Here is a 21,064-nt window from a genome sequence, read left to right as displayed (position 1 = left end):
CCAGATAACCACGATGGTGTGATCTCTCACTTTGAGCCAGATATCCTGGAATGCAAAGTCAAGTGGACCTTAGGAAGTATAACTACCAACAAAGCTGGTGGAGGTGATAAAATTCCAGTTGAACTATTTCAAATTTGAACAGATGACGCTGTGAAAGTGCTGCACTCAATAATGCCAGCAAATTAGGAAAACTCAGCAGTGGCCACAGGACTGGAAAAAGTCAGTTTTCATTCCAATCCCAAAGAAAGGCAATGCCAAAGAATGTTCAAACTACTGCACAATTGTACTCATCTCCCATACTAGCAAAGTAATGCTCAAAATTCTCCAAGCCAGGCTTCAACAGTACATGAACTGTGAAATTCCAGATGTTCAAGCTGGTTTTAGAAAAGGCAGAGGAACCAGAGATCAAATTGCCAACAACCATTGCATCATAGAAAAAGCAAGGGAATTCCAGAAAAACATCTACTTCTGCTTTACTGATTATGCCAAAGCCTTTGACTGTGTGGATCACAACAAACTGTGGAAAATTCAAGAGATGGGAATACAGACCACCTTACCTGCCTCCTGAGAAATCTGTATGCATGTCAAGAAGCAACAGTTAGAACCGGACATGGAACAACAGACTGGTTCAGAATCGGGAAAGGAGTATATCAAGGCTGTATATGGTCACCCTGCTCATTTAACTTATATGCAGAGTACATCATGTGAAATGCCGGGCTGGATGAAGCAGAAGCTGGAATCAAGATTGCTCGGAGAAATATCCATAACCTCAGATATACAGATGATGCCACCCTTATGGCAGAAAGCAAAGAGCTAAAGAACCTCTTGATGAAAGTGAAAGAGTGAAAAAGTTGGCTTAATGCTCAACATTGAAAAAACTAAGATCATGGCATTTGGTCCCATCACTCCATGGCAAATAGATGGGGAAACAATGAAAACAGTGAGAGATTTTATTTTGGGGGGCTCCAAAATCACTGCAGATAGTGACTGCAGCCATGAAATTAAAAGACACTTGCTCCTTGGAAGAAAAGTTATGACCAACCTAGACAGCATATTAAAAACCAGAGACAATACTTTGCTGACAAAGGTCCATCTAGTCAAAGCTATGGCTTTTCCAGTAGCCATGTATGGATGTGAGAGTTTGATTATAAGGAAGCCTGAGCACCAAAGAATTGATGCTTTTGAACTGTGGTGTTGGAGAAGACGCTTGAGAATCCCTTAGACTGCAAGATCAAACTAGTCAATCCTAAAGGAAATCAGTCTTGAATATTCATTGGAAGGTCTGATGCTGAAGCTGAAACGCCAACACTTTGGCCACCTTCACCAGATACGAAGAACTGACTCCTTGGAAAAGACCCTGATGCTGGCAAAGATTGAAGGCAGGAGAAGAAGGGGACAACTGAGGATGAGATCATTGGATGGACTGATTTGATGGACATGAGTTCCAGGAGTTAGTGATGGACAGAGAAATCTGGCGTGCTGCAGTCAACGGGGTCGCAAAGAGTCAGACACAACAGAACGACTAAACTGAACTATAAGTGAATAGAAGGAAGGAGGTTAGTATGACTGCCAGGTTTCTGGCTGGGGCATCTGATGGCCTGAGACAAAAGTCACTGGTATCAAGACAAAAAAAAAAATTACTGGTCTCATAGGGAAAGGAGATTATTGGCTCAGTTTTGGCCATGAAGTATGAGGTTTTGGAGTTCATACCATGAAAATATGTATCTGGTACTCAAGACAGAAGTCTACTGGAAGTACAGGTAATGTTTGGAAGCTGAAACCAAAGAAATCTTTTAAATGACTCTGAGACTGTAGAGTATGAGTATACCAGAGAAGAAACAAGAAATATCCTTAAAAATATCAACACTTGGAGATTAGGAAGACAGGGGGAGATAAACCAGGATCCCCCAGAGTGGTAGACGAAACAAGAGGGTTTCAAAAAGAAAATAAAGAGTGTGTTTTCTCATCTGCCAAGTAGGTTGTCAGATAATGCTCATAAAGTGTTTATCACAAAGCCTGTCCATAGAGCAGGATGATGGGCTTTGGACAAGACATATCCAAGACAGTAAGACTCTATGGCAGTGTGAGTTCAGATGGTTTTGCTCACCTCTGTTCCCTTTCTCATTGGAAAGAACACTGGAGAGAAGAAACATTGATCATTGATATTCACAATGTCCATCAGTGAGGAATTAACCAGCTGAATTTCATCAAAATCAATTCAGGTCTACAAATAACATGCTAATGAAGGAAAATATCTTTTAAAAAATTAATTTATTTATTTTAATTGGAGGCTAGTTACTTCTTATAACTATAAATACTCCTCTGTAACAACATTTCAAAGCCATTTAAAATTAATTGAAAAGATCATATGACATGTAAACATCAGGAACTTGTACAGAGTTATTTGGGGAAGCAACAGTACATAAAACTATTCAACAGAGTTCCATTTCCATCATTACTTGTAAAAAACAGTGAACTTACTTCACACAATGAATACTAAATATAAGCAGAAGGGCTTAAATAGCAGTAAAAAGCAATCTTGGTTAAAGAACAAATTTCCCAAAGACTATAAAAAGTCTGTAAGTTTGTTGTTGACATACTTTTCCTCGCTGTCATCTGATGTTGTAAATAGTGATAACATTTTCAGTTTCCTTTTTAACTCTATGGAAGTGTGCTGCAGTAAGTCTAAGTTGTCCTGACTGGCACAGGCCCACATATCCATAAACATATTTATGTATTTGTAAAACCACAATCCTTTGGCCACCTCATGTGAAGAGTTGACTCATTGGAAAAGACCCTAATGCTGGGAAGGATTGGGGGCAGGAGGAGAAGGGGACGACGGAGGATGAGATGGTTGGATGGCATCACTGACTCGATGGACATGGGTTTGGGTAAACTCCGGGAGTTGGTGATGGACAGGGAGGCCTGGCGTCCTGCGATTCATGGGGTCACAAAGAGTCGGACACGACTGAGTAACTGAACTGAACTGAACAGCACAATCATAGTTCTTAAAGCTTATTAAAGGAAGCTGAGAAATAGTATGAATGGTTTCTTTCCTCTTGATGATGGCAACCCAGGATGGACAGAGGAATAAATAATATTGTAAGGTATCAGTCCCCAATTGTTTTGGTAACAGGGATTGATTCCATGGAAGGCAATTTTCCGCCAGACAGTGGAGGGGTGGTGGTGGTGTGGGGATGATTCAAGTGCATACATTTCTTGATTTCGTTGAGCAGGATGCAGAACTCAGGCAGTAATGTCAATGATGCAGAGTGGCTATAAATACAAATGAGGCTTCAGTTGCTTGCCTGCCACTCACCTCCTGCTGTGCAGCCTGGTTCCTGGCCCTGCTGTGCAGAACTGGTACTGGTCTGTGGCCTTGGGGTTGGGGCACCTGTTGCAAGAGATCATGGAGCAGCCTCATGCATGAAAGACTAAAGGAAGGTACCCATAGCAATTCTTTTCATTAAATAACTAATCAATTTTGAAAGTTTTCAGCAGTATTTCTTAATAAAAGTGAATTAATTAAAAATGAAAATTTCAAATACTTAAAAATACAAGCTTAATTTATAAAATTCAATTCAATAGACATAAAGCTACTCTATCAAATTGCTATAAAAGTTTTAAATATTTTTATACTTATCTTTTCTCAGACCAGCAACAAAGAGTGTGTAGGTTGGTTGGTTCTAGATCACAGACTGAACTTTGAGTAGGATTCTTCTAGAGAACAACTTCTCTTGCAATATTCATGAGAATGAGAAGGGAGGATGGCACTTCAGTAACTTATGACATCATCATATTTTGTGATTCCCTTTCACCAAACTCATAGAAGATAACATATAAACCAGAACACAAAACCACCAGCATACTCACTGTATAGACTCAGCGCCTCTTCCCCAGACAGTGCTGGATAAACACTGACAACCCTCAAGTCTTTGGGGTCGCCTGTTCTATGTGCCTGGCTATCATCCTGCTTCAGTGCTCATAATCTCCCTCCAGACAGATATAATAAAACTGACTTAATTTCTGCTTATAGTCACATTCCAGTTTGACTTCTCTTACATGATACAAAAACTACCTTTGACTCAAGTTTTAGATGTTTCCAAATGTCAGTCATACATTTAAAAAGGAATCTTTTGGTTTATAACCACAGATACGGTACATAGACACCCTCATTGTGGCAGAGTTTCTGGTACAATTTTCTAAAGATTTTTTTAAGCAAAAAAAAAAAAAAAAGGAAACGGAAGATTTCTTTTTATTTAAATTCTCAGGGATTTTCTCACTGGTTGGTCATTATATTCCTACAAGTGATGGCATATAAGTTCACCTTAAAAGTAAATTGTAGTGGGATTAATTCCCTGGGAACGTGGATTAAGAAAAAGATGGTTGTGATATTTTGACAATTGGAGTCAGATTAGGATAACCTGGTGCCTCCATTTCTGCTGCAGAGATTATAACAAGGCTACAGACCTATCAGAACAACCTTTTCTGGGACAAATTCTAGCTCCCTGTTTCAAATTGTCACACAAATGTCCCTTCCTCTTTCTTTTTTTGTAATGACTATTTATTAATACATGTATCACAAATGTTCACAATATCAATGCATCTTGTTGGCATATGAGACAGAGGCCATTTTTAAGATCTTTCTAAAATATTTTGACTTTTGTTCCCCCTTCAGTAGTCATCATACAATGAAATGTTTCAGATTTCTTCCATGTAAATAACATTTCAGACATTCATTTTCTGAAAATAGTCCCTGAGATTCAGAAAATATTAAGAATATTGGATATGACTCATGTCTGCTAAGTGTTCATTTGATATTCCCCACCCCCAACAATAAGTGGTTGTAACACTGCTGACATTTGGTTTATTGATTTCTATTTTTAACTTGTATTTTTACAATGTTGTAGTTTTGTAGTTGTACAAATTATACTTGTACCCTTTTTTCATTTAATATTACCAAGTATTTCTTCATTAAGTTCAACTGGTTAATTCCTCACTAACGGACATTGTGAAAAATATGCCAAATGTAGATATCTCAAGTGATATCACCTACTATATGTTGATTTTTTTTAACCAAGTCCTATCTCAGAGCCTGATTTTTTTCTAAGTTCAATAAAAAATGCAAACTTGTTCAGCATAGATTGAAAAACAATGAGCACAATACATTTTAGCTTTTCTTACTAATACAGTTATCAGGACTTTGTTCTATGACTACTTAAATATACAACTTTTAGGCATTTCCACACATCTACATCCCTGAAATATTCAGAAATAGTGCCTTTCTCCAAGCATAATTTGAGGATCTTTGTTTCTTTTATGCTTTTGATTTACTCTTTACAAACATTTGCCAGTGAAAATGGACATGTGAATTATGAAACATGTCAGTGTGCCTACAAAGTTCAGCACCATAGGATAAAATAAATTAGACTTTTACTGGTCTTATATTGGAGAAAGTGAAAGTGAAACTGTTAGTCGCTCGCTCAGTCGTGCCCAACTCGTCACTACCCCATGGACTGCAGCCCACCAGGCTCCTCTGTCCATGGGATTTTCCAGGCAAGGATACTGGAGTGGGTAGCCATTTCCTTCTCCAGGGGATCTTCCCGACCCAGGGATAGAACTCAGGTCTCCTATACTGCAGGCAGATTCTTTACCAACTGAGCTACCAGGAAGCCCAAGGAAATGGCAACCCACTCCAGTATTCTGGCCAGGAAACCCCATGGACAGAGGAGCCTGGAGGGCTGCAGTCCATGTGGTGGAAAAGAGTGGGACACGACTGAAGAGACTGAACAGACACGCACTTATCATGGACTACAAGGTTGCTGCATGATCCAGCCCCTGCCAGATCGCAAAACTGCCTCCCGCCTTTCTTTCCTTTGATTTTGCTACAGCCCCTCAAGCCTATCAGCTTCTTGAGGACAACCAAACTCTTCCCACCTTGGGTATTTCTACTGCCATTTCCTCTACAAAGAATCTCTTTCCTCCTCTTCCTCCACCAAATGATCCCTTCTTACCATTTAGGTCTGGGTCCCCCAGGAGACACTGCCCCTTGACTTCTCTGTCTGAAGTAACTGCCCCAGCTATTGTTAACCTCCTTCATAGCACCTATTACTATATATTATTCACTCAGTAACTTTTTTTTCTCTTTCCTCATTTGTATATAAATTCCATTGGAGGTAGAAATAATGTTTATAGTGTCCATCATAAGATGACAGAGTGCCTGGCATGGGCTATGCATTTTAACAAGTGAAGAGGAGAAAGGGATGCCAAAGATATGAGGGTAAGTGAAAACGCCAGGGTACATGCAGTGAAAACCCCAGGCAGCCAGGGACAAAAACCCAGGTGAACCCCATCATTAAAGGGACTGAGAAAAAAGTAGGAGAAGCCTGCATAGCAAGTTTAGGAAGACAGGGAAGGGGATACCCAAAAGGATTTCTGGAAGGAAAGTAACCTAATCATATCCAGACAGATTGGATATCTACTGTATTAATGTGTCAGAGGACTCCAGAAATACATTACACTATAACTATCTTAGGTAGAAGAAACTTTCCTTCTTACATAAGGTTGACCCTAGTAATGCTGCTTGAGTCAGTGTCTGCCTGGATTATCTGCACTCTAAATGCCAACTCTGTAAATTAAGCCTGTCAAGGGACTGCTGCTGCTGCTACTGCTAAGCTGCAGTTTTGCCATAACATGCATAACAAACCTTTAAAATTTATTTATACTCCATTCCTTTTCTCTGGCCAAATTAAATTCTCCTTTCCTAAGCTATTTTTGCCTCACTTCAGACTGTGGCATAATACAACATGTCCTAAACAATTACATGGAGACTGTGGCCCTCCTGATTTCCAAAAATTCCCAAATGATCTAAACATAAGAAGAATTTTCTTAGATTAGTCCAGATATCATTATGTTAATCAGTCATAATAATGACATGGTATGAAAATACTATCAAGAGTTATAGGTTCACAGTAATTCCTTTATTCAGTATCCCAAGGAAGCACTTCCTTCCAGTAGGCAAATAGAAATTTATTTTTATTAATCTGTCACATCAGAATATGCATGTTGAACCTCCATAGAAGTACATACTCATTATATTAAGAAGCAGGGTTTCGAATGTGAAAACAGTTTCATCTGATTTGAAGACTTACCTAAGTAACTTGAGGGTCTGTATTCAAGTTGATTAAAGTTAGACATAAGTAAAAGGACAGAATATAGACATAATAGAGATTTACTAAAGAGAACTATTTCTTAAAATAGTTTTAAAAGGTTTTTTGAAAACTGCCTTAAGTCAATTTTACAGAGAAAAAATATCTCTAATGACTGGGCTTGATGACTTAATAAAATGTTCATTTCTGATCCAGCAGGATTCTTTTATCTAAACATATTTACATTTTTAGCCATCACCTGACAGTTTCCATATCTGACTGGGTCAAAACATAATAGCCCAAGTATAGGAACTAGCCTATACAGACTTTGAACTTGAAAGGCTTGTAACAAGCTTAATTGCTTGCTGGAAATTTCTGTGACTAAAAATTGCCTAAAAATGATGATGCATCACTGTTGTTTGGTTATTATTTATCTAGCTTATTTAAAAGACTTGAAATCCTCATCCCAAGAAAAATCATACTTTACATATGAGACTTATTTTGTGAAATACAAATATTGAACCATTTCATATACTTGAAGCTAATGTTATATGTCAATCACACCTCAATTAAAAATAATAAATACACAAAATATATAGCTATTAAAAAGACAACAAAACTTTAAGTCAGTAACTTAGGAGAAGAAGACTGCCATTTTTTAACACAGAGCATGTTTTAAACAACATTCACACACTGAAAATTATATTTTCACAGAAATTTAAGTATACTATCCATTTTTAACATTTTTTAAAACAAATCACACAAGAAGATTCATTTTAGATATAAAATAGGCTGTTCCATAATAGAAAAAGGAAAATAAACTGTTACAATCTTAATAGGAGCCATGGTTGTATCCCTGAACTTTTAGGACACTTTTTAAGTTTGAGGATATACTTAATATTGCCCTCGTCACTGGTATCCAGATATCCACAGGGATATTTGCATCTATTAAATACACTTGGTACATCATTATACCTTTCAATATAGCAATTTTTTCTAGGTTGTTGTCATCACATTTGATCTTTCTATCATTGCAATGGCAATACTCTTGCTTTATTTTTTTTTATCAGACTTCATTACATCCTCAATCTACCATTCATGGCCCTAATAAATCCAAAAAGATAGAAGAGTTGAAATTCTCCAATTTTTATATGTCTGTTATAAGTGGAATCAATGATTCCTTTACCAGGAGATCTGCCATCCTGTAAAGAACTCTCTGCTCTTCTTCATCTTCAGTTTTTGCTCATTTGTAGTCTTGTGCAGTGTTTCACCTTCCATAAGGATTTTCTTACGCTCTTCTAGTCTCCTTTAAACATGCTGATGAAGTCCTGCCTACCATGATGAGTTCAAGGACACATGTTTTGCTGAGAAAAGTATTAATAACTGCTACATGGGCATTCTGTTCAGCTGGAGAAGTCTTCTATCTTAGGGCTTCTTTCTAGAGCACTGCCTTTTCAGAGGTATTACCTTACTTCTGGATGTCTGGACCACTATTTGCAAGCCTGTTGGCTCATTCTGAACACTGCTTTAACAAGTTCGGGTGCTGATGCTCTAAGTGCAAATCTATAGAGGTTAGTGAGTAGTACTCTGACCACAGGAGCCTCCTGACCAATGACAGGATGGACCACTGGTCTCTAAGTAGTTTTAATCAGCAGCTTAAAACTACTGGGCTCAGTATAGCACACACGCTTAGCAGTGAACCATAACACAAGACACATATAACCATGGCAGCTGCCAAAGCGGCAGGCCCATGACTACCCTGAGAAAATTTAGTGAGCTGGTGAGCAAGATCACACTTATTAATATATCTTGTTTCAAGTGTTGTTTTTTCCCTTAAGGGTAAAAACTTCATCTAGTTTTTCATCCGTGTCTTTTCAAAGTAGAACAAGGTGGTACCGCATAGGAGAGGCAAAGACCACACCCTCACCGATCCCCTACAAAGCTGATTAGTCCACTTGTGAGTCTGAGCCCAGCTTTTAGAGCTTGATGAGCAACAGCTAACTGGATATTTCGTGTCAGCACTGCTTGTGATAATTAACTACAGGATCTGGCTCACAAGGCTCAACTTGTATCACAAGTTCTACAAGAAAACTGGTTAATACTGTTTTGGCTCTGCTTGGCTAATTTATCTCATCCCACCAAATTCAGTTGTTTAAAAGCTCTCACTCTTCCAAGTAGCATCACTGTGCGGACAAACTTTCGGATGGAGAGTCGCCGACCGAACGTGTTTTTTAACCACACTATTGTAAATGTCGCTTAAGTATTTTATTCACTATGGTGTTAATTCTGCCCACGATACATCGCCAATACTTTCAGTGGGCCATTAAATAGTTTACGATTGTCAAAAGCCTTTTGCCATATAAAAGTTTTTAAATTTTTATGTAATGAAAGGTCATTATTTCTCAAGCTCTTTGATTTTTCCAGACTTAGATGGAGTCAAAAGTTCCCAAGGCAAGCAATTTCTTTAAAATGAAGACAATTTGACTTTGGTTCCTCTAAAACCTTGCCTGACCCAAATCTCTTTATTGAAAGCACTTAATTTATAGAGTATATGTTTATTAAAAAGTTGAATAACTATGCAAGCACAGTTTCTAAGCAAATGCTCTAATAAATCCTAAAATGCGTCTGTACACTAAGAAAAAATTTGATCCCTAAAGCCTCTCCAATCTATTCTCAATGAAAACAGCAAACAAAAGGTCTCAATGTTAGTAGAAAACCGAGTTCTTCAAAGCAGGTAAAACTCCGGTTTACTCCTTCTACAAAGCAGAGGAGAAAGTTTTCAGATTATAAATGACAGAGTTGCCCTTGTGTAACAGAACAATGGTGATAAAGCTTTACTTCTTAATGAGCCTCAATTATGAAGAGAGTGAAAAGAGTCCTGAAAACGAACATAAAGGAAAGCTTTAGCCTTGACGCAATTATATCAATCCTTGACCAAACCGAAGATTAATTTTCAGAACGCTGCCTAACCTTTCATGATCCGTGACAACACATCAAATGAGCAGAGGTACAAAGGACGCGTGCGATTTCCAAATGCCACGCTCGAGCCAACTGCAGTCGCCCGCATGCGTCGTGTGAAGGCGCGACCACAGCAGCCTGTGGGGAGCCAGGAGCGTTTACGCGCATCCAAGGCAGTCTCCCGTCTCCTGTGGGCGGCTCGCTGAACACGCCCGTCCTACTCGCCCGCGGTCAGGGCCGCGGAGCCCGCAGAACCATTGTCTGGCGATGGGGGTCGCGGGGCGCGGTGCCCGTGGAAACCGCGGGCAGAGCGGACTGTGGTGTGACTCTCGGCAAAAGGAGCCCGGGCGGGGACTGCGGCTCGGTGTCGGCCCCGCGGGCACTGCGTGCTGGGCCGAGGCCAGCTTCAGGCCTGCTCCGGTGACCAGGGTGTCCTCACCCCTCTGGGGTTTTAGGCAGCCAGTTGAGCGTCTCCTTCCGCTCCCGGTCTCCTTCCCGCGCCCTTCCCGGACCTCCCCGCCCCTCCCCCGCCAGCCAGCGCTCCCACGGCGGCCGCCGCCATTCATCAACCGGTTCACACCGGTAGCCGCCGCCGCGCCGTGACGTCCGCGGGGCCGGGCTTCCGCCTCCTGTCGCCGGCGCTCCGCCTGGAGCCTGGCTGCGATTGGTCACCGGGGCGCGCACGTCACGCCGCATATAAAAGGGAGGACCTATGACGCAAAGGCGCCGCGGCGCGTGCATTGGCTGCCTGGGCTGCGGGCGGCGAGGCTGCGTGCTCTTCCCCGGGCCGCTCACTGCAGGACCGACTCCGGTGCCGCCGCCGCCGCCTGCGAAGCCGCCGTCGCCGTCGCCGCCGCACGACGCCCGCCGCCGCCCCTGCCCCGCCGCCGCCGCCTCGGGACCGGCTGTATGGTTAGGCCACAATCTTCAATGAGTAGACATATTCCTGTGAGTACGCACACCCCGCGCCGCCGCCTTTGTTAGCAGCCCGGCGCCCGCCCGCGTCCCGGCCCCAGGCCCGGCGGCGGGCGGGGCGCCCGGCGGCACAGAAGCCGCTTTGTGACCGTCGCCGGCCCTGACGTCCGGCGGGCCGGCCGGCGCCCCAGCCCCTTTGTTTGCCTCGGGGCCCGGCAGCGGGGACGTGGCCCGGGCGGGGCGCGGGCTGCGCGTCAGTGCTGCGGGCGCGCCCCCGGACCCGGCGGGCGGGCGAGCGACGCGGCGCTCGCGGACCGGGCCGGGACTCCGGCGCAGGCCGGCGGGATTCGGCCTGTGCGGCCATTCTGCGGCCGCGGCCGGCGCTCGGACAAAATGGCCTCGGCCCCGGCGCCGGACTGAAGGCGCGGCGCGGACCCGTGACCCAGGCCGCGCGGCCCCGCCAGGTGAGCCGCCCGCCCCGCCCGGGCCGCGGGAGCAAGTCCGGGCTTGTAGCCGCCCCGGGGCGGGGCGGGCAGGCCGGCGAGGAACGGCTGGCACGCTCCGCTCCGGCCTCGAGCGACTGACAGCGCTCTGTAATCTGGGCCCTTCGGGCTGTTCTTGAAACTCGTCTTGCTGCCTTTGGCCGGCTTGTGGTACCGTGGCCAACCAGACCACAGTGAGGTTGAGCTCCCGTACGTGGAACTCGCTAGTATTCCACGAGTACTAAGCTGTTGGCATAGTAGTCTGTCGCCGTTGATTGCTTGAGATTCAGATCATGAGCCTTTTTTTTTTTGCCCGCACGAAGAGCCTTGTGGGATCTTAGTTTCCCGATCAGGGGTTGAACCCTTGGCAGTGAGAGCGCAGAGCTTCCCTGGTAGCTCAGCTAGTAAAGAATCCGCCTGCAACGCGGATCCTTGGTTCGATTCCTGGGTCGGGAAGATCCCCTGGAGAAGGATAGGTCACCCACTCCAGTATTTTCGGGCTTCCCTGGTGGCTCGGACTGTAAAGAATCCGCCTGCAATGCGGGAGACCTGGGTTGGGAAGATCCCCTGGAGGAGGAGGGCATGGCAATCCACTCCAGTGTTTTTGCCTGGAGAATCCCCATGGACGGAGGAACCTGGCAGGCAAACGGTCCCTGGGGTCGCAAACAGTCGGATACAGCAGAGCGACTAAACACACAGCACAGTGGGTGCGCGTAGTCCTAACCACTGAACCGCTAGAAAATTCCCATCCTGTTCATCTTTTCATCTGAATTTTTGTGTGATGGCAGTGAAAAAGTTGAAGACAAGAATGCTATATCATTCTCAGGAGTAAGCAGCATTTTATACATGCGTTATTCCAGGTGCATTATATAAAGTATAAGTTGTGGAACAAACTCTCCAACTAACCGTTTGTCAAACAGTTAACAGATCTATTGCTTTGACTCTGCAATATGACAAATTTCTGCACAGAAATTGCCAGCCCCCCCCCCCCCCCGCCACGCCGGCCGTGTGTGTTTCTGTGATTATATGCAGTTGATAAGTGGGATGGGGAAATTACTTGGGATTTCCAAACTTCCTATCATAAATAGTTTTTGCTGGGGCAAAGAAATTGGAGATAGGGGAACGTCTTGGGCAAAACAGAAAGACGTTAGATGTTTATGCTTTTGTGGAAATCTATCATCTGCCCCCCGCCCCCCCGGCCAATCAACAGCGTGGCTCCACTCAGGAAAAAAAAAAACCTAAAATAACCACCGTTTCGTTACATAAATTATTTCTTTCTGTGATTTCACCTTAAACAGTCTACTTGGAAAAGATATGGCCAGATTCGGCAGTAACAGGGATTTTAGCTGTTAAGTATGGAAATCAGTGGTGTGCAATACTGTCTCTCTCAAACGGCTTTCAATGGAAAGAGGGTAGCACTTGGAAATCAGAATACTGAGATAAGAGCCCTTGACCTTAACAGCTTTGCAGATTACTTTAATTCACCGTCATTGGAAAGGTGCCAGAATAAGCTGTTCATTCTAAGGAAGCAGTATAAAGGTTTTATTAGGTCATTTATCCACCAGAACACCTGTGAAGTGTTTGAGGCGGTGGCTGGCTCTTAGTGCTCTTGTTAACCTGCTATTAATATTTTTTCAGTCCTGTTTACTTCCCACCACACAAGTTCTTTATAAACTACTTGGAAGAAGACTAATGTCAACATCAGTGCTTTTCCTGTATATATCTTGAAAATATCCTGTGAACATTCATATGTTTGATGCTAGCATAAAACTCATCTTAAGTCTTTAAGGGGAACTTGGGAAAAGCATAATTGGTAACAATTAACTTGCTTTTTGAGACTTGTGGGCAAAACGGAAGGTAATTCACACCACCCCACCACCAGTTCCCCTTGATTGCCACCCCAGGAAGTGGTAACACACACTGGTATTGCCTGTAAAATCACATGGAGAAAGGAGCCTGATGGACTAGTCAGTGGTGCTGCAGAGTCAGACACAGCTTAGTGACCAAACAACACTACCACTTCCCTCTCATTTTCTTTGGATTAGATTTCAGTTTAAGACGGGATTAGTGAAATTTTTATTTTAAAATACAAGAGTATTACAATTATGAACATCTTTTTTATAGGTATAAATGGAAGTTCTATGTATGTGTATGTAGTGTGCTTATATTTCACATAACTAGTTGATCAACTTCCAGAGACTCTGATGAGGGATAACTGTTAAAGGGAAATAGTAAGTTAATAGATTGTGAAGGAATGAATGGGACAGTATATATGGTAGCATTTTGAAAACCAGTTTCTTCTCTTAATGTATTGACCAATATAGTGAATTTTTGTAATATGTAAAAATATTTTGGCAGTTGGAAAAAATCAATATAGAAAGTTGTGTGTAATAGTTTATAACAGTGTAAAGCAAATAGCCAGGTATTAAAAGGAGTAATTAATAGAAGAATGTATATAAGGGATATTCATCAAATGTAACAGTGATATTCTTTGAGTGGTATTTGTGTGAGATCAGTAATTTAAAGTAATCTTTGCTTATTGACTTAATCTGTAGTCACCCTTGTATTTTTGGGTTCAAGTGAAAGTTAAAAAGTCAGCTTGGGCCCGAATTTGAAAAGATAGCTGTGCACTTAAATACTGTAAAAACATAACATGTTCCTTTTGAATTGAAAACGTTTTTCTCTCTTTCAAACAGCAGTTCTGTGGTGTTCTCGGTCACACATTTATGGAGTTTCTGAAGGGCAGTGGAGATTACTGCCAGGCACAGCACGACCTCTATGCAGACAAGTGAACTGCAGAAATTCATTACTGCTCAACCAAGAAGCCCCCCATAAGACTGGTTAACCTGGACACAGAAGTGTTGAATTGAAATCCACGGAGCATTTTTTTTACAAGAGTTCTGATCTGGATGGGGTAAACCTCAGTGCACTTCCTTTCTATTGCCTCAGTATTACTGGATTGAAGAATTGCTGCTTCTTGTTAAGAGGTTCATTCATTCATTACTCCCAACTTCATACTTAAAAGCACTGAGAATTTCAAGTGGAATATATTGAAGTTGATTGCGTTTCTTTGCATCATTTCTGTATTCAATTTTTTAAATTCTTTCATATCCCTATTGAGTGTTTTTTAACTAAATTAACATGGCTCGAATGAACCGCCCAGCTCCTGTGGAAGTTACATACAGGAACATGAGATTTCTTATTACACACAACCCAACTAATGCAACCTTAAGCAAATTTATAGAGGTAAGTTTTGATGCTTTTGAATAGCCTAAACTGATTGTAGTTTAATAGTGGAGCTTTTATATAGCAGTATTTTGAAAATTGTGAGGTGGTCGATGGCTATAGCTCCAACTCCCAGAAATACCAGTGTTTTCTCTAGATTAGAGATGAATTATTTTATACATTTTTGAGAAGGCCATGTACTTGAAATAGATTAGGTTTATAAGTTAATATCTAATTCTTCATGCCTCACAGTTTTCTTAAATATGTGGACTGTTACCTGTGGCTTTTGCTTATAAAGTTGTTGGAAGGAGGCCCACTTTGTGGGTTTTTTACATTTGTTTAGCATAATGGCTGACAACTATAAACCAAAGGTAGTTTATGTCTTGCCCCTCTTTTGATGCTTAGGGTACAATTTTCAGCTACTGATTTAATTCTGTTTCTGGTGGTTGCTGGATAGTCAAAACTGTCTCACTGCTTAACCTATTTTGACTGTCAGGAAGGATTGTAATGCTGAATAATTCATTTGTATGCATATGCGTTTTATTTTATAAATATCTACAGGTAATCAGAAATAAAAAATAGGCCTCCCAGATCATAGAAGTACTTTTAAATTTTATTATCGTGTACATATTTTTAAAATGAGAAGTGTTCTAATTAGTAATAATACATTGAGTTGTGAAGCCTATAATCTTAAATGTTGGGAAGTTTAACACTACATTTTTGAGATTTTAGATTTTTTAAATCTATTTTTAAGGCTCTAAACAATACATTGTATGCTGCAAATGAGAAGAAGTTTAAAGAGTTAATATATGTCAAGTCAGATGACTTTGTCATGAGTGATTCGTTTGGTTCCTGAATGGCTTCTGATCCTCTTGTCAGCGCCTCAGCCAGCCAGCATTGCCATGACTGTTAACAGCTTCAGTATATGAAGGGTCGTGGACTTTTTTTAACTTAAAATTTATTAAAAATATGTGGTTTAACATTCCTGTTTAGTGCTATTTTAGTATAGTCATTTAAAGCAAAAGACTTTGCCTCTCTTTTAAACATATATGATTTTCTGTTAACCAACAATACCTATTAGATGATTAAAATGACAAACTGAGCAAGAATAATGTGGTTATTTTCCCATCCCATCCTCTAGAGCCCATTAAAAATAAGAACAAAACAAAAGAATAACGTTTATATAAACCGTTTGCTGTTTCCATGTTTTTATCCAGGAACTTAAGAAGTATGGAGTTACCACAATCGTAAGAGTATGTGAAGCAACTTATGACACTACCCTTGTGGAGAAAGAAGGCATCCATGTTCTTGTAAGTGTATAATGGTGCCTCTGTGTTTATAGTACCGTGCTGCAAGTTTGGGTTGTTATAAAATTATAGTCTTAGTTTCCAAATAAAGGTGAAAACTGACAGAAATTTGAAGTAATAAAAGATCTTCATAAAGAGTCAGCATTTATTCACATTTCATTGACTGTGGGGTTTTGTAAAGAAGCACTTATTAAACATTAAATGCTTTTGAAAACATTTGGGTGTTAGAATTTTAGAATTATTAGTGTGGTGTTTATATTAAAAATCTAAAATGTATATTCTTTTGACGTAGGATTGGCCTTTTGATGATGGCGCACCACCATCTAACCAGATTGTTGATGATTGGTTAAGTCTTGTGAAAATTAAGTTTCGTGAAGATCCTGGTTGTTGTATTGCTGTTCATTGTGTTGCAGGCCTTGGCAGGTAAGAGAATTTCTTAAACCCATTTAATGATGTCGGTCTTAATTCTTAGTGAAAGCTTCATTTTTGACTCCTGTAAAGACAGTCACCAGTTTGGGAATCAGTTTGCTTTGTTGGTTTCCTAAAAGTAGGTGAGTGTAACAGAGTAATGTATTCCAGCACATTTGGAACTGACGAGTGCTATTGCTAAAATTTCTACTTGTTTCTGTGGGCAGAATTGCTTAATCATGTGTTCTAGGTTGTACCTATAGTCACTGTCCAAGCTTACTGGGAAAATAAGATAATTATCATTAAGATGGTTTTGCATTGAATGTGGTATATTTTTGCATCCTGATTCAGTAGGAACTCATTACCCAGTAGTGCCAAAACACATGTGTCCATATTATTACCAATACCCTCGGCCCCTGGTGCCCCCAAAAAAGTCCTAGTGGAGAAGAGTGAAATGAAACAGCGTGGCCCTGCAGAGGTAGGCGTGCAGCTGTGTCTCAAGTCTGATTGATCATGAAACAAAGCAGGTTTTTCTGGAAGATATTTAAGTGGAAAGTATTTTTCACTGTTAGGAACTTAAGAAAATATTGTCAGCATTTATCAAGATACTGCTCTCCAGTAATATAAGTCTTAATTTCTAGACTTATTTGTGTTAGTTTCTGTAGTTACTAGTTTTCTTTTTGGTTATAGATGAAAACCTGGATTTGATGTGAAAGTGATATTAATGTCCAACATTTTCTATAAATACTAACAAAGGAAGTGTGGCATAAATAATAGTGGTTTTGGATTGGGGAAATGTTTGGAGTATTGAATTTTCCAGGATTTGACTTTGAAAAATAATATATCAAAAATTCTTCCCAGAGCTCCAGTGCTTGTTGCCCTAGCATTAATTGAAGGTGGAATGAAATATGAAGATGCAGTACAGTTCATAAGACAGTATGTATTTCATCAGTTCTTTTCATTTGCACTTTTTATTTCCTCATTGAACGTTGGTGAATTTAAATATATTAATACTATGAAAGCAATTTGTTTCTAAGAGCCTATCTGACCATTTTGTTCATTCTTGAGATAGTATTAATACCAGGGAATACCTTTCTCGTTCCGTGTAGATGTTCATATTATAAAAATTCTAATCCAGTAATAATTCTGTGAATTATTGATTTACTTTAAATTCTTGATGAAGTTGTTTGCCTTTTTATTGAGGTGTAATTTATATAGAGTAAAATGCATAGATCTCAAAGGTAGATGAATTGACCATAACAGCCAAATAAATTAGCTACTCAAAGCAGTGTATAGAATATTTTGGTGATTCCAGAAAATGCCCTCATGCTCTTTGTAGTCACCTTCCCAGCCACCAGAGGCCATCTCTTTCGGCCGCATATTACAGTAAACTAGTTTTGCATTTTCTTGGACTTTATATGAATGGATTCATAAGTTTTGACTTTTAATCACCACCACCCCAAAGATTTAGAAAATTAACTTTTTACAGCTCTTTTCCCCTTTACACATGTTGCCAGTCCATATTTCTCCATTAAGTCACAATTTAATAATCAGAAGATAAATTGCTACAAGAAAGGTGATCATTGCCTTCTATGGAACAGTAAATGTTAATATGCTAGAAGGACTTTGCTTTAATTACTTCCTTTGTTTTCTTCTTTCTAGAAAACGGCGAGGAGCTTTTAACAGCAAGCAACTTTTGTATTTGGAGAAGTATCGTCCTAAAATGCGGCTGCGCTTCAAAGACTCCAATGGGCATAGAAACAACTGTTGTGTTCAATAAAACCAGGGTGCATGATGCCATTGTTGGGAAGTGGAACCTGAGACAGGATGGAATTTGTCGTACATAGCAGATAGCCCAGTTGACTTGGTGAATAAGTCCGATGAAGCTTCCATAGGAGTGTTGAAAAGCAGTTTTACCATGCCACAGGCCTGGCAGAATTGCAGTCTCTGTTCAGGTTATGATCAACCTATTTGGATACTAGTAAAGAATTCTTGCTGTTCAGCATTTAATATGTGCTTATAATTTGTACCAATTGACCTTTCCTGAAATCATGCAGTATTGAGTCATGTCTTTAAATCTGTTTCCATGCCAGAATCTTACCAATATGTAAGAATTTAGAAAGACTAGGTGCCAAAATACCCAGCACAATACTTGTATATTTTTAGTATCATATAGAACAAATCCCAGGAACTATGAACACTCTGGACCTTATGTGGTTTATTCCTTGCATCATTTCAAACATAGAAAGTAGGGCCTATGAGGTTTGTTTGCTCACAATATGTTTACATCTCCCACACTCACACCAGTATACATCAGATTTGCTCCCTTTTTAATTAACCAAGTCTTAACAGTGATTATTTAATATCTTTCTATAAATTTCATTTTATGTTGTAGAAGGCTTCCATTTTGAAAATCTACATTGTACAGAAGCACATGTCTTTAATGTCTCCAGACAAAAGCCTTACAGTTCATTTTAATGTTTGCACTTAGGGGTGCAACTTACAGGGAGGGTCTGAAAAAAGAATGGGAGGGGGCTATTAAGTATTTTTAGTAAAATGTTGCCTTTGTCTTGTGCAGAACATGTAGAATATGCGCTTTAATTTAGTAAATATTTTTTTAAAAGGTAGAAATACTTTGTTACTGTAACTAAAACAATTCTTAATCAAAATTTCTGAAATTCTTGTAATTTTTTTTCATACTTACCTGAAGTTGTTTACCGACTTTGTTTTGTTTGAAGTGTGATTCCCAGCCTCTCTCGCAAAAAAAAAGTGGGTTTCTGCTAATGAATTGAGCAGACATTTAATATTTTATATACCTTTTGAGCTGTGTAACTTAATATTTGGATACTTGACAATTTGTTTTATTATGTAATTGATAAAATGGTGATGTGTATTAACATTAGCTCAACCATATATTTATACTGTCCGGGAACAAGTGGTTATAGTTCTGTGGGAGAAATAATTTGTCAGTGTTCACCAGCTTGTAAAAATCTAGTGCAAGAGCTTAAACATTAAATAAATGATGATATGCGTTTATCGTCACTGAAGTTGTTTTGCTTCTCGTTAACTTATTTTGTAGGACACGATGTGAAAGAATTGCTCTTAGTGCCATTTGAAGTGTGGATTTTGTTTAACAAATGAAGGATTAAACGAAGTTGACATAATAAGCTCCTTGCAGACATAATTAGGGAACTTTAATGAAAGTACTTTCCATTATAAACTTCTTAAGGTTTAGATAACTTTGGACCAATGACCTGATTCTGTACTGAGGAGAAACTAGTAGAGGAAGGCCATGATTTGAAGCGCAGTTCCACCAACCAAGTAATTTTGTGCAGCTTACTTCTGGGCACGTGTTCTCATTTGTGTATCAATAATTGCATACCTTTTTAAGTTTTGAGTTAATTCAAATCTAAGCTTTTGGCATGTGAGGTGTTAAGTTTCAGCCATTTGGAAAGCTTTGTATAGTTCAGTGTTAATTTGAAAGAGACGTCTGATTTTTTTTTTTTTTTAATTGAGTAAAAGCCTCAAAATTTGAGTGAGCAACAATGCTTCACCTTATGTTTTTGAAGAATTTGATTCCATCTCTTCATATACCAATTTAGTGTTTAATATACTCCATTCTTGAAACTTGGAGCCAAAACAAAAGGGGGTCCTGGGGGCCATTGCTTCTTTAAATCTTACCTCTTTTGTGACGGGCTGGTAATGTGACCTCGGTGGTTTTGTTTTGCAGCCTGCTCTTGGGAAGTGTAATTCATCACTACGTGATAATCAGTATTATCACAACGCATAAAATAGCATTTGTGTTTATTGAGAAGTCCTCCATGATTGGTGGAAAACATTTTGAGTTTGAAACATTTAGTTTGCGGTGTTGGATTGTCAGTTTACTTTATAAACCTCATCTCTGCAGTATTCAGCATGATGAGATTTAGTTTTTATCTATTTTGTATCTTGTAAATAAGACTACAGAAATCCTCATATCCTGGGAGATTCCATATGTCTAATAGTTGAAATATGAATTGAGGTCTTGAATACATGAAGTTATCAGATGGTGTTCTAAAATTCAGTATGTTATTACTCGATCATAGAAAATACAGTCTAGTTGGAGGAAAAACCTAGACATGTCAATGGTCATTTTGCATCGCACAGAAACTTATTCCTTCTAATGCCCCCTTTTCCTAAGACAATGCTCTTATTCCCACAGCTCCATGCCTAGAAGCATTCAACCCAGGCATGCAACCACATCTGATCATCCCTGTTCAACCAGAACACTTAAAAATGATATTGTGGTCCCCCAACTTAGCTTCAGAATCTTAATCTCTGGAATCTTTTTAACTGCCATTCTGTTCTTCTTAAATACTATTTGATAAGCATTTAAGACTATCATGGAGAACATGAAAGACAGTGGTGTCAGGTTTTAGTCACTAAAATGAGCACCCCAAATTTTGAGTGTCCCAGTCCTTAGAATGCTTTCTATTGGAGTTTAAAGCAATGTAGTTTAAAAGGCAAGTGGAAGCATGAGTAATGCTTTTTTTTCACGTGTAGACAAATTCTTTTCAAGTACAGTTTTGAAGAAACAATAGTGTTTGCAGTATATGTTTTTACATATTCCCTGATTCCTTGA

The 21,064-nt window shown here is 40.0% G+C and overlaps 2 protein-coding genes across 4 annotated transcripts; both read left to right on the top strand.

Annotated features, from left to right (window-relative positions):
• Window positions 1-10,831: 10,831 nt before the first annotated feature.
• LOC145521468 (uncharacterized) lies at window positions 10,832-14,549 on the top strand. The gene is made up of 2 exons (XM_081530087.1): window positions 10,832-11,054; window positions 14,200-14,549. Exons 1-2 carry the CDS (start codon window positions 11,016-11,018, stop codon window positions 14,293-14,295), a joined length of 135 nt encoding a protein of 44 aa, XP_081386213.1. The 5' UTR covers window positions 10,832-11,015; the 3' UTR covers window positions 14,296-14,549.
• Window positions 10,832-19,485, top strand: PTP4A1 (protein tyrosine phosphatase 4A1). 3 transcript variants are annotated; one of them, XM_081530084.1, is made up of 6 exons: window positions 10,832-11,485; window positions 14,203-14,749; window positions 15,946-16,038; window positions 16,328-16,458; window positions 17,305-17,379; window positions 18,106-19,485. In XM_081530084.1, the coding sequence occupies exons 2-6, from the start codon at window positions 14,645-14,647 to the stop codon at window positions 18,221-18,223; spliced, it is 522 nt and encodes a 173-aa protein (XP_081386210.1). In that variant the 5' UTR covers window positions 10,832-11,485; window positions 14,203-14,644; the 3' UTR covers window positions 18,224-19,485. The 3 variants fall into 3 exon arrangements, with proteins under 3 accessions (XP_081386210.1, XP_081386211.1, XP_081386212.1); XM_081530085.1 differs by lacking the exon at window positions 10,832-11,485 and having other exon boundaries at window positions 14,454-14,677; XM_081530086.1 differs by lacking the exons at window positions 10,832-11,485; window positions 17,305-17,379 and having other exon boundaries at window positions 14,454-14,677.
• Window positions 19,486-21,064: the final 1,579 nt, after the last annotated feature.

This window comes from Giraffa tippelskirchi, chromosome 9 (assembly GCF_054371585.1).
Source record: "Giraffa tippelskirchi isolate mGirTip1 chromosome 9, T2T-mGirTip1v1.2.pri, whole genome shotgun sequence".
In the NCBI taxonomy this organism is placed as follows: Eukaryota; Metazoa; Chordata; class Mammalia; order Artiodactyla; family Giraffidae; genus Giraffa; species Giraffa tippelskirchi.
The sequence above is the reverse complement of the archived record's forward strand: the minus strand, read 5'-3'. Positions and strand labels throughout refer to the sequence as shown.

Excerpts from the sequence above, each read along its gene's own strand:
- LOC145521468 (XM_081530087.1), top strand. The coding sequence starts at position 11,016 with ATGGTTAGGCCACAATCTTCAATGAGTAGACATATTCCT. Across the intron at positions 11,055-14,199 it reads CAATGAGTAGACATATTCCT|CAGTTCTGTGGTGTTCTCGG; the intron begins GTGAGTACGCAC and ends TCTTTCAAACAG.
- PTP4A1 (XM_081530084.1), top strand. The coding sequence starts at position 14,645 with ATGGCTCGAATGAACCGCCCAGCTCCTGTGGAAGTTACATACAGGAAC. Across the intron at positions 16,039-16,327 it reads AAGAAGGCATCCATGTTCTT|GATTGGCCTTTTGATGATGG; the intron begins GTAAGTGTATAA and ends CTTTTGACGTAG. Across the intron at positions 16,459-17,304 it reads TGTGTTGCAGGCCTTGGCAG|AGCTCCAGTGCTTGTTGCCC; the intron begins GTAAGAGAATTT and ends AATTCTTCCCAG.